We start from the raw sequence: 13,458 nt of genomic DNA, 5'->3' as shown, positions 1-13,458 counted from the left end.
GACGAGATGCGGGGCTCCGAAGCAGCGGCTTTCACTGCCACACTGCAAACCCAGCCTCTGACAGCTATCTTTAAGGGAAGTCACCCAGGGGAACTTGTGCCGTGATAAGGCAACGCATCATTCACAAGCCAGAGCCTGTCACTCAGGGCGTGCTCTCTACCACTGCTAGCGCTCAGACACCCAGAGAGGCCTTCCAAAACCCTCCCGGACCTTCAACAGGATGCTTACGGACAACAAGCTTGTGCTGACTCCAAAGCCTGCATTTGCTGAACCTGGCAAACTGGATATCCGGGTCATGTTTTATCAAATCCAAGGGAGATGCCAGCAGGTATTAGCGAAAGCTTTGCTCCTTCCACACAGATGGTGCTGCACACATCAGCTCCCCGACCTTGCCCACACTAACACACACAGGGAAGCACAAGCAAGCTTGCTGAGGCGTGAGTTCAGCCCTCACACACAGGCCTGCAGCAGAGCAACTGGGGATTGAGTGGCAGAGCGGAGGAAGTCATCCACTCCCTCAGCCTTGTTTTAGATTCATCACAACAATGATCTCACCCTAACAACAGCTAACGACTAGTTCACCGACTGCTTGCTCTATGCTAGACACTGTGAAAGCATTCTGCATAAATTCAGTACTCTGTGAAGCAGGAACCAATATTACTCATGATTTACAGGCAACACAGCGAAGAACGAACGCTCAGGTTCCCAGGGTCACACGGTGCGATTCCGTCCACGCAGGAGAGCGCCTGATGGCAGTCATCAGTGGCTATGTAGTCTGGCGCTCACCCGCACCCTTCTTTGCAACAGAAACCACGGCCGTGATAGGTGCCTACAAGCACCCAGACTGCCAAGACGCAACCGCCCGCTTACAAAGTCACCCAAAAAGGGATGTGCTATCTATGACTCATGTTTTCCAACAGGACTCCTATTTAAAGCAAACTTTTCAGCATGTTAGTAATATTTATCAAGTGTACAAAATTCAGCCACTTTAACATAGTAAGAATAAAATGGCTTCCAACTTTAAAAAACCTACTTCACTGGAACTCATGTATGAGCACATTTTTGGAGAAATATACGATTTATCTGTATGCATGAGGCACTGTTAGACTTACATATAAATAATGAGTCAGGTAATTTCAAAATCGCTAGTTCACTAGGACAATAACCTAGTTTTTCTTTAAAAAGGACAGTTAAATGGGTAGATTCTGTTTAACATTTGCCACTTCAAAACTACAGAACCTGTTTTGTGCTTAGCACTTCATTAAAGATATACAATGTTGACCTAAGAATCCCATTTTTTCTATGCAAAATATACTTATGATTCATACTTTATTTTTGACAGGCAGAGTTAGACAGTGAGAGAGACAGAGATAAAGGTCTTCTTCCGTTGGTTCACCCCCAAATGGCCGCTACAGCCGGTATGCTGCGCCAATGCAAAGCCAGGAGCCAGGTGCTTCCTCCTGGTCTCCCATGCAGGTGCAGGGCCCAAGCACTTGGGCCATCCTCCACTGCCCTCCTGGGCCACAGCAGAGAGCTGGACAGGAAGAGGAGCAATCAGGACAGAATCAGCACCCCAACAGGGACTAGAACCCGGGGTGCTGGCACCGCAGGGGGAGGATTAGCCTAGTGAGCCACGGCGCCGGCCTGATTCATACTTTCAATAAATGGTGTTTTGAAGGCAACTCATCTTTTGGTATCCTTCCATCTTTAAATTAAACAGAATTTTAAAAAACTTGCAAATGCACAGCAGTCCATGGGTATACTGAGAGCTGACTGCCAGGGCGTATCCAACCTACCAGAATTGAAACTGGGAGATTCACTGCGTGACAGTGACCCAGCGTGCAGTTCTCTGTCTTCCGCTGCTGAATGCGCTTCCTGGGTACGGCTCTGTCTTTGCACCTCCAGGACCCTGTCGAGGGGTCTGCTTCCTGCCCGCCCCACGCAGGCACAGCCCAGTTGTCAGTCACTGTGCCACCACCTCTGGCACATCCCACAGTCTCGGTCTCGTCTCCTCACTTGCAGGTGGCACCGGCTCTGGCAGCCCCTTGCAGACCTTTGGGCACAACTCTGCCCTGTGGCAGGCGGCAGGACAGAGCGGCCCCCGCTGCAGCTCCTGGGGGCGCTCTAACCAGGCAGGCAGGACGCGCTCGCGCAGAGCCAGCGAGTCACAGCTGCCCTGCCCCGCCCACAGCCAAGGACAACATCAGGCGTCCAGACATGCTCTCCTGGGATTCTAACTTCCCCAAAACACTACAAGTCCTTGTGGTCCGTCCCATATACTTAGGAGAGGCTGTGAACGATCTGCAGTAAACAGTCATCAGCTTTATACAGCATCAGAGACTTCTCTGTCCTGGGAGCTCCTACTGTAGTCGGTTATATTCTGCCGTGGCCTGGAGGGCACAGGGCTGTACAGGTGCAGATACCCCTGCATTCCCAGAAGCCCGTTCACATGTGCAACCACATGTGCAACACATGTTGTCGTGTCTCCTACTTCTTGAGATGCATCAACACTTTGGTAAGTCACTTTATGGTCGTGCCAGACATCAAAGTCTTCCACGTGGCCCCAGGTAATCCAGTGACATCTGCGTGGATCCCCAGGTGCATACTATGTGCCCTGCTCTCCACGCCTCGCACGAACCCTCCCATGCCATCCTCACCACTGCCACGAAGGTGAGGAAGCTCCATCTCGGCGAGCCTGGAGACATTCCCTCAGCCATAAAGCTGCTCACTGACCAGACCACGGTCCAAACCCAGGTGTGGGAGCAATCAAACGGAGACTTCACGTTCAGGGAAAATCATGTAAAAATACCCCGAGGAGGGCCAGGAGTCTCAGGAAGATTGGTAGCCAGCAGGGAGTTCATTGCCAAGTTCACATTTTGTGCACAAAAGAGAGAGAGAGCACCCACGGGGGACACGCACACAATCTTTCTGTGCAGGTCCCTCCCACACAGCGCCACAGCACAAGCGGCCGGTTGCTGCCGCACACTCATTTAGCAAGCTTTGTGAGGGCAATCCCAGCACAGATGCTTCCCCAAACTTAGGTCCTGCACGCTGCCCAGCAAAGCTTGCTCGGAGCCTAGAGAACAGGCGAGAAGCACCTTGATCCGAGTGCTTAAATGACATCCTTTTGAGACGGAGGACGTAGGCTGGGTTACCTGCACGAGGCCAGACAGGAAGTCAGCGACGGCAAAGAGAGAGCCGTGGCTCTCTTACACCTCCCATTTGGAATACATGAGAACATACTAAACACTGAGTTGTGCAGAAATTAAATAGGCACCAAGAAGAACCTACTACATCCACACACCTGCAGTAACTCAATCAACCCACCTCAAGGTAGAGCATCCAAGTAATTGTCATAAACATTTCCCCAGAGTTAAAAGCTTGGCCGGCGCCGCCGCTCAACAGGCTGATCCTCCGCCTGCGGCGCTGGCACACCGGGTTCTAGTCCCGGCTGGGGCGCCGGATTCTGTCCCGATTGCCCCTCTTTCAGGCCAGCTCTCTGCTGTGGCCCGGGAGTGCAGTGGAGGATGGCCCAGGTCCTTGGGCCCTGCACCCCGTGGGAGACCAGGAGAAGCACCTGGCTCCTGCCATCGGATCAGCGCAGTGCGCCAGCCGCAACGGCCATTTTGGGGTAAACCAACAGCAAAGGAAGACCTTTCTCTCTGTCTGTCTCTCTCTCACTGTCCACTCTGCCTGTCAAAAAACAACCCTCATACACCCCCACCACAGGGCCTCGCGTGGTGACAAGCAATGGTCCTGGGGCACGAGACACACACCAGGAAAGCAAGGTTAACAAGAAGAGGCAGGCAGTTCTCTCAGTCCAGCAAGGAACCCCGCAGCTCCCATGAGAACTCGCAGAGAGGTGCCCGTCCCCCAGCAGAGGAGACAGAAGGTGGGACTCCATTCAACCACATCTCCGGTCTTGGGTCTGGTACCCTGACTTGTGAGTGAGGAGACACGACCACTCGTAGGCATCAAGGCTCTGTTTTAAGCACGACTATTAAACAATCCACACCTCTTAACCGTGTTATGAAGCAGATCCATGATGTCCATTTCACAGCAGAGGCATCTGAGGGCCAGAGAGACTGACCTTACTCTACTCAAGGTCACAGAGTTCATTAGCGCCCGGGCTAGGACTCAGACCCAGAGCGCCTGCCTGTGAGCCTGTGCTCTTGTCCACCAGGTTGCGGGAATGGCCCTCTATGCGCTGTTTCAAGCCGCACGCGCTAACTGCCATGTCTCCCAGGTCTTACTTTTCCATTTCTCCTTCAGGCACACTAAACCAGTTCCTTCTACACAATGACGTTCCAGCACCAGATCCTGCCCGTTTCTGGTTCATCAGCCCCACTCTCACAGACCAAAGCCCTCAGAAACAGGGTCACAATGCGAGGCATTAGGTGGGTTCACTGGCAGCTAAGCGAGACCCCTAAAAGGGTGGTAAAGACGTCACTTGCTTCGTCCTGGGGGCCGCTAAGCAAAGAAGCAGGTGTTTTAGACACAGCCCAGAACGGTCCCCGACCCTGCCGGTAAGCAAAGACCCGTCACTCGCTGATTACACTCCTGTCTCCATGGCTGCTTGTCAACCCTACACTCACAGACCAATCAAAGGTGTGTGCCTCTAAAACCCTTTCTGCCTTGTGGACTGGACATAATTTCAATCCCTTCAATTAGCCAATCCAAGAGCGACGCACCCTTTTTGGCCATTTCATGTGATGAAAGAGCCCGCCCTCGTGAGTTCCTGCAGAACCTCCTCCCTGGGGGCCCGCCACTCCCACTGCTGCCACAGGAGGCTCAGGCTTTGCTCATGCTCACTGTCCCCGTGGGACAAGAACCAACACGGCCCTCCTCCTGTAAGCATCCCACTGACCTCCAGGGGCACAGCCCAAATCCACACGTCGGTGACGGAGCAAGGGCAAAAAGCTTAGGTCACCTACGTAACACCAAGCAGGCCCCCATTTCTCTGCCCTGCTAACACAGCTCCGCCCCACCTGGACTGCTGGACCACCACCTGAAGAGTCCAGCCATCGGCCTGAGCTCTCCCCATCCTCCCACACTCTCTCCCCATAGCTCAGCCCGAGTCCAGACTCAGCCTCAGCCCACACCCCTCCCAGCGCACACTGTGACCTCGCAGGACATTCTGGACCAGCCCAAGCTCACTCTCTATCTTAGGAATAACCCGGTCTGCCTGTGGCTTCCTACTTTGTCTCTTTCCTGACACACGCACCAGGCCCAGGAGCCACCCCAGCACTGTGGTCTGCAGGGCCTCCTCGCCCCACTGAGCCCAGATGCTCCCTGGCTTCCACAGCGAATCCTGCCTGAACGCCGGCTTTATCTGGCAGCTCTTGGCTCACTGCCTCCTGGTGCTGTAACGGTCGCGTGCAGACCCTGAACCATCGGTCTCAAGGTCAAGTCTTCTCTCGGTTGTCCCCGCAGCACCTTGACCACGATGCATAGGCAGCATCAGTCGACTCAGCTGCATCCAGTTACCCAAGTCCACTGAGTTTGGGAGGGGTTTGGCGATGAAGTCCCACTGCAGGCCCAGGTCTCCGGGGGGAACTCCTACTTCTGTCTTCTAGGTGGGGACCAGGCTGTTTTCCTCAAAGTCACCAATATAGCTGTGCCCTCCACCCCCATCAGTCCCTGTTTCCAAAACACTGCACTCTCTCCTCCTGCACGGCCCATTCTGTTCCCGTCCCAGGATGTGTGTTCTCCAGCGCCAGTGCTCAGCCCGCTCCGGCTCCTGCTCATCATACTTGGCAGCAGTCCTGCCACATGTGCATCCTCCTACACCCTCCTTCCTGGCTCCAGAGCCCTGGCTCCACCTGCTTAGTGAACATCTCCAGAGGGACGCCTTTCAGGAGGCAGGAACGCAAGCTCATTAGCACCTCCACAGCCTCCCCCATCCACAGCCGCACCACCGTCCCTGCTGTCACGAACTGCTGGGAGGCCCAGGCCTGCAGACCTACATGAAGCGACTTGTCTGAGGTCATCGGCCAGCAAGTGGACGGAGCTGGGAGTGAACTCAGGTGCTGTAGGTCCACAGCCTTCACGTCTAACCAACAGCCAGAATGTCTCTGCAATAGTCCATCTTGTAGTGCATGTCTTCACAAAGACCTTCCAGGAGCCCCTAAATTCAAGACATCAAATCTAGTATTTTGCCTTCCTCCAACTTCTTGAGGACCTCCCATGAAGCATGGACTGAAGACAATTTTTTATACAAAACTTATTTTTTAATTCCATGTTCGTGTTTTTTTCCTTCCATGCTCCCACTCACCAGGCCGCTCCACCTGACAGCTGGGCTAGTGCAGGGGCTTCCTAACCTTGAACCCTGCTCCGGCTGACCTTCCTCTGATCTGACTCATTCTTCTAAAACCCACAGCTGTGTCATCATGTCCCTTCCATGGTGTAATTAAGTGCTCCAAGGCCACAGTATTAGGCTTGTCGAAGTCCGAATTAACATGGGAAAGTACCTATGTTTGATCCAACAACACAGGATCTGGAGTGGCCACACATTACGCTACTGAATATGGCTTTCAAATGTTAGTTCAGAAAACAACCAGCAACAGTGAACGCTGAAGTGGTTCTCTCCGGGTAGTGGAAATATGGGTGGGTTTTTATATTTTCTAGGCTTTGCTGCATCTGCTTGTTTTTCGATGAGAATTATTAACTTTTATTCCATTTAAAAATAAACCCCCTTTTAAAAAGTATCTGTTATTTTCAGGAAAACGTAAAACCTAAGCACAGGAAACCCATGCAACTTGTCTTTAGCTTCCTCTTTTTAAGCCAGGCCCTCCACCTACTCTCCTCTCCCCCGCCCCACCCCCAACTCACCTCCCCAGCCCCTCCCGCCTCAGTCTGAAGCTCCCACCACCACGGCCCCACCTTCCTGCTTCTGGCTCCGGGCTCACAGGTCCCCTCATCCCAGCACAGGCCATTGGTGACCACGAAGCACTGGCCCACTGTGTCTTCAAGTCCACTTCAGCTGTTCCCCAGCGGCCTGGCCCCAGCCAGCACTCCCGTTTCCAGAGTGCTCCGTGCACTGTGCCGCGGCAAGGCCTGTCTCTCTGCCTGCCTTCAGCCCATGGCTGGGACAGGATGCGTTTGCTCTCGCCAGCACTTCCAGCACCCAAAGAGTGAGCCTGGCCCACTGACCTTTGAAACACAACAGGGGCTGAGTGTGCAGATCTAGGCTCTGGAGTTCGTTTTTCTCGAGTCTTTCTGTATCTTTCCAACACGCTAAACTGAGCAGCTAAAAACACACTTTTCTGAGTTCACCACTCAGCTCCAAGGGAACCGAGAAAACCGGCTGTCAGGATTTTTAGGAACTATGCCCATGGGCGGCGGGGCAGCTTTCCCTCCTGCACACACCATTTTAAACTCCTGTAGTAAAATCCGCCCTTGGCGCCTGCGAGGTAACACGAACAGCACGGATAAGAAGGGCCGTACTGCTTCTTCGCTTGCACTTCCACTTTTCCACAATTAAAACTGATTTTTCAACAGAGGAAACAACAAGGGAGAACTTACTGTTTCTCTTTGAATCTAACATGATCTTAATAGTTGTCCAAGATGTGAACTGACAGAAATGTACAGTTTAAAAAAAAAAAACAAAAAACAAAAAACAAAAAAACAAAAAACTATGGGGCTGGCACCCTGGCTCACTTGGTTAATCCTCCACCTGCAGCACCGGCATCCCATATGGGCGCCAGGTTCTAGTCCCGGCTGCTCCTCTTCCAGTCCAGCTCTCTGCTGTGGCTGGGAGTGCAGTGGAGGATGGCCCAAGTGCTTGGGCCCCTGCACCCGCATGGGAGACCAGGAGGAAGCACCTGACTCCTGGTTTTGGATTGGCGCAGCGCGCTGGCCGTAGCAGCCATTTGGGGAGTGAACCAGCAGGAGGAAGACCTTTTTCTCTGTCTAACTCCACTTGTCAATTAAAAAAAAAAAAAAACACCTTGTTGTGGGGCAGCCCAGCAGGTTAAGCCACTACTCGGTGACACTGGCACCCACCCAGGTGCACAGGCTCCAGTCCTCAGTGCTCCACTTCCGAGCCAGCTCCTTGCTAATGCACCTGAGAAAGCAGCAGAACATGGCCCAAGTGCCTGGCCCCTGCACCCACATGGAAAACCACCCTCCTGCCTTCAGCCTGGCCCAGACACGGCTGTTGCAGCCATTTGGAGAGTGAACCAGTGTATAGAAGGAATTTCTTTTTCTCCCATCCCCATCCTACCCCATTCTGTGTGTGTGTGTGTGTGTGTGTGTGTGTGTCCCTGTGCCTTTCAAGTGAATAACTAAATCTTAAAAAATAGAACTTGTTGCCCAGCACAAAGAAACAGACCACCAAGATAAGCATGATGTTTAACTCTCAGACAACCTTAATGCCAAACAGTACAGCCAATGAAGTTCATCAGCAACTTTGAGACTTGCAACTGAGCGCAGTGGGCAGAAACGAACGGAAGAAGAAAAGTGAGTTCTGTTGGCGCGAAGCTCTGGCTTTCCTACTCGTGATTTGCTTCTCAATTCGCTTCTGTCATTCCTACCCCCAGGACAAGATTTTTAATTCCGTGTAACAGTTATAAACCCTCATGGCCTATATAAGTACATTGAGAATTAAAAATCAGGAGCAACAGGGCCGGCCCCGTGGTCTAACAGGGTAAGCTTCTGCCTGCAGCACCGGCATCCGATATGGGTGCTGGCTCGAGTCGAGGGATGTGGTGACTCTGCCTAGTGGAGCTTACATCCCACAGGGTCTCTGTCTTCACTGGAAACTGTCAGCCCCACAGAAAACCGAATGGTAAAAACTTTGACAGATTTGTCATTCACTAGCTGTATAAAGCTTCCTTTTCTTTGTTCCAAAACTGTTGAAATGAAATAACATCTATTAAAGCTGTAAAACGGGCCCACCACTGTTCTTAGTTGATACCTAAAGAAATTGTCAGAGCCTGTGCTGTGCATAGCGGGTGTAGCCACCGCCTGCAACGCCAGCATCCCATATGGGCGCCAGTTTGAGTCCCGGCTGCTCCTCCTCCAATTCAGCTCTCTGCTATGGCCTGGGAAAGCAGTAGAAGATGGCCCACGTGCTTGGGCCCCTGCAGCCACGTGGGAGACCTGGAAGAAGCTCCTGGCTCCTGGCTTTAGATCCTCCCAGCTCTGGCTGTTGCAGCGATTTGGGGAGTGAGCCAGTGGATGGGAAACTTCTGTCTATCCATCTCCCTCAAACTCTGCCTTTCAAATAAAATAAATCTTTTTTTCAAAATCTGTAACAACCAGGAAATGAACAGTTAATGCTTCCCCAAGTCCTGACTGTGCACGTCCCTCCTTCACCTTCATTACAGAGTTTCTATCAACTTAGGTCAAATGAAGAATCATCTTTTTCCTCTAACCCTATTATATTCCCACTTTAGAAAAAGATTTTTTTATTTATTTGGAAGGCAGAGTTACAAAGAGCGAGAAAGGTCTTCCATCCACTGGTTCACTCCCCAAATGGTCACAACTGTCTGAGCCAGGTTGATCTGAAGCCAGGAGCCAGGGGCTTCATCTGGGTCTCCCATGTGTGTGGCAAGGGTCCAAGTACTTGGGCCATCCTCTGCTGCTTTCTCAGGCACATTAGCTGGGAGCTGGATTGGAAGTGGAGCACCTGGGACGGGAACCAGCACCTATATGGAATGCCAGCACTGCGGGCAGCAGTTTTACCTGCTACACCACAGCACCAGCCCTTATTATATTCTTACTAAAACTGTTGTTAGAGTTTTAATACATCACAACTTTGAACTTCTGTTGCCAGTAACAGAGGTATGTTATCTATATAAACTTTAAAGTACAACTCTATACATTTATATTTCATAACATTTTCCATGTATTTAATTAGTTTATTTGGAAAGCAGAGAGAAAAGAGAGAGAGAGATCTTCCATCTGCTCGTTCACTTCCCAAATGTCCTGCAAAAGCCAGGGCTGGGCCAGACCAAAGCCAGGAACTCAGGGCCCCATCCTGGTCCCCCACACAGCCAAGTACTTGATGATCATCGATCGCCTCCCATCGTGTGTATTAGCAGAAAGCTGGATTGGATACGAATGGGGCTCAAAGCCAAGGTCTCTGATGTGGGACAAGGGCAATCCCAGCACTGCCTGACCGCTACAGCAAGCACCCGCCCCACCCATTGCCACTGGGTTGACTGTAGGAAATCCAGAGGAAGGAAACAGAATCAATGTGGGAAAAACCAACCAACGCAGCCTGTTAACATTCCTCCTAGATATTAAAGGGCTCATGAAATCACCAAGGTAAGTCTTCATTTACATGACGCTATCAAGGAAGGCATCATTCTCATTGGATGATTTCCAGACAACTGAAGCTTATAAACTGAGGTATAAACATTCAAGAAAAGGCAAGCATTTTTGTTAAATGAAATTCATCTTAAAATGCACTGACCCATGTACCTGAGTCTCCTAAACAGAGTATACTTCATGTAGTTTATTTATGATAGCTCAAATTCACCACGCCTACAGGACGCCTCCAAGGCAAACAGGCACACACACGCGCACACACACACTGTACGGCTCTGCATTTTAGTCCCTGTAATTACAAGTTAGAAACATTTCCTGTAACATCTCCGCTCTTGCAGATTTCAGTCGCTTAACCTGCTGAAATCAAGATTACACTCACTTCAAAGACACTGTTACCACCTTGCAGGCAACAGCTCAAGGTGTCAGAGTGCTAACAATTTTCTTTTCGTGTAGCAGTGCAAAAATCCTATCCCTGCTAAAGTGTAGCTTTGCTAGAATGAGCTGAAGCCGATAGTTTCAATGAGTTACGTAGTCTATATTTCCCAATGAAAGCAATTCTTGATGAAAATATTCCAGATCATCAGTGAACCAGTTCACAAGCTGAGAGCATTTTCAAATCAGCTTCCAAACAGTTATGAACAGCTGTTGGTGACGCAGTGCGATGTGCACCTGTGATTCCCAGTTACCTCTGCAGTTACCTGGTCCCCTCCTTTCTTCATCTCCTCATTCCCTGACTCGTACTGGGCATCTGGGAAATGCCCATTAATACAATACTGGCTTAAAGAAAACTTATTTGGCTTTGCTTATGTAAATCTGTACACCCAGTTCTATGAAGATCGGAATAACTTCTTTTTTTTACTTGCCTGCATAGTGAGATTCAAAATATTGTTATGCCTGAGAAGTGCAGCACGTTAGGTTATAAAGCAGCTGATGACTGGGAGGGCAAAGCACATGGGGGAATATCCCTACATAGGGCCGCACAGAACTACAGTGTTATCACTGGATGGGGCCTTCGGATGGTGCATTGTTCACATCCTTCAGCTAAACCCAAGAGCAACTTGACTGACTCAAACTCACACTGCTAGTTAGTGGACAAGCCACAAGTAGCCTCAAGACTTCTGGGATCCATTTGTTGGAGCTACTCTAAGAGTACTAACACTTCCATTTGTAAAGGTTTTCCATTTTCATTGCAGTAAAATATACCTGACAATATTAGCCAGGTTGCATCACTAACATTTATGTTTCCATTCTGAAACAAGGGGAAGGAAACACACAAAACCTCAGAGCTGGAGGTAGCACCAGCACATCAGTACTAAAACCAAACATTCTCTCCCAAGTCTCTCCCAAATGAATGAATAAACCAGACGTGTCCCCTTTGAGCTGGGAAAGACGTGGTGTTTGGAGCAAGAGCCTTGCGAAGAAAATGTTCTCCTCCCTCCCACACGCAGCGCATACCATCCACCGCTCCAGGAACACCAGGAAGAAAGGCCAGCTGGGCTCCGCTGTGTTTCACAGCCAAGTCCTAACCACATCTCTCCCAAACCAAGCCAGACTCACGGGGACAAGGTGCGGTCAATAATAACAGCAACAGGAAAACACCACACACCACCCGCAACCCCAGGCTTTATCACTAACTGAGACGGTTCCCCGGATAGGAGCAGCTCTCACTGTTCCGTAGTCACTGGCTGGTGGCATCATCCCAAGCGTAGCCCGGCTTCTTGGTCCTAATGCTCTTGTCCCTTCACCATGGCTCGGCACAGAGCCCTCGCAGTGAGCCCGGTGTGCAGACAGGAAGAACCCACTCGCTGCAGCGCTGTTTCCTACCCATTTCAGATCATGTTACCAAACATGACTCATTCTCTCCCACTCACTTCCTTATTTAAACTTTCCCTGCTGAACAGTCAGCATTTAAATTAATTCACTAGCTGGAAAGAAAGAAAGCATGGACTCTTCTTCATTTGGAATTTTTTTTTCAGGGTCAGTGAAAACTGAACCTGGAGATTGACTGCACGTCAGTTAAGCTTCCACAAGCACTCGCCAATTGCATTTTATAGTATCAGCCCTTCTGAATTTCTGCCCTTGTTAACACAAACTAGGACACAGCACCACAAAGGCTCCTAGAGAGATTTAAGACTTGGATCTGTCATTTACAGATTTTCCTACAATCATCAAATTTTTAATTCTTCCAATATCCCACCTAAGTCCCTCTTACTGATGACACTAAATAACTCAGAGAGGGAAGCTCTGTTCTTGTATTCCAGGAAGGGAACAGTTTCTGACACCAGGGAAACGTATGGTGACACTCGCATAGCACCTCCGATCCAAGAAATCCCCAGGCCTTTGTCAAGGCCATGTTCACCAGTACTCCCCAAGCAGAATGCTCACCAGTTTCCAATGGCCTTGTTCATGGAATTATACAAAGATTTCTGCTGTGACACAAGTAAATTATGAATATGAGGGGACTTCAAAAAAATCTGTAGAAAAATGCAATTGAGCTTATTTTGGTACAAAAATTTTTTTCCCAAAGATTTTTATTTATTTGAAAGGCAGAGTTAGAGACAGAGAGATAGAGATGGATCTCCCATCCCCTGGCTCACTTCCCAAACAGCCACAACAGTCAGGGCTGGGCCAGGCTGAAGCCAGGAGGCTGAACGCCATCCAGGTCTCCCACAAGGCTGCAGGGGCCCAAACACGGGGGCCATCTGCTGCTGCTTTCCCAGGCCCATTAGCAGGGAGCTGGATTGGAAGTGGCGCAGCCAGGACTCCAACCAGGAGCCAGTATGGGTTGCTAGTGTGGCAGGCAGTGGCTTTACCCACTGCGCCACAAGGCTGGCACCTCCCCCTTTTGTTTGCATAATATGTAGAAAATGCATATTACGAAAAAAAAAAAAAAACCCGCATGGGTTTCAAAATAATTTTTCCACCAAGGCAACTGTAAACTTTTAGTTCCCCTTTTTTCGTAGACTTTTTGAAGTCCCCGTATCTGCTTCAGCAGCAGGTCAGCTTTCTCGGAGCTGAGATTTTGCACGCGCACAGCAACAGCATCCAGGTGTACCTCCTCCTGAGACAGGCCTTGAACCCGCGGCTGGCCACGCTCCTGCCTTCTCTAAAGCATTATCGGTGGCTTCTGCATCCATCAACCTTTCCTGCCTTCATCCATTTATTCTTGCTGCATCAGAGACA

The 13,458-nt window shown here is 50.4% G+C and overlaps 1 protein-coding gene across 8 annotated transcripts in view; it reads right to left on the bottom strand.

Annotated features, from left to right (window-relative positions):
• The window catches only part of FGD4 (FYVE, RhoGEF and PH domain containing 4), a 218,540-nt gene that overhangs the window by 42,549 nt on the left and 162,533 nt on the right, over nucleotides 1–13,458 (bottom strand). The window contains exon 1 of one of the 8 annotated variants that reach the window (XM_017343280.4): nucleotides 11,911–12,096. The exons of 6 other annotated variants lie outside the window; for them this stretch is intronic. In XM_017343280.4, coding sequence (XP_017198769.3) covers nucleotides 11,911–11,973 — 63 coding nt within the window. In that variant the 5' untranslated portion in view covers nucleotides 11,974–12,096. Of the gene's footprint in view, nucleotides 1–11,910; nucleotides 12,097–13,458 lie in introns of those variants that run through there. One more of the 8 variants, XM_017343281.4, reaches the window with a different exon arrangement.

Source organism: Oryctolagus cuniculus, chromosome 9 (assembly GCF_051225735.1).
Source record: "Oryctolagus cuniculus isolate XC-2025 breed Fujian yellow rabbit chromosome 9, ASM5122573v1, whole genome shotgun sequence".
NCBI lineage: Eukaryota > Metazoa > Chordata > Mammalia > Lagomorpha > Leporidae > Oryctolagus > Oryctolagus cuniculus.
Note: the sequence above shows the minus strand (reverse complement) of the source record. Positions and strands in the feature narration are given on the sequence as shown.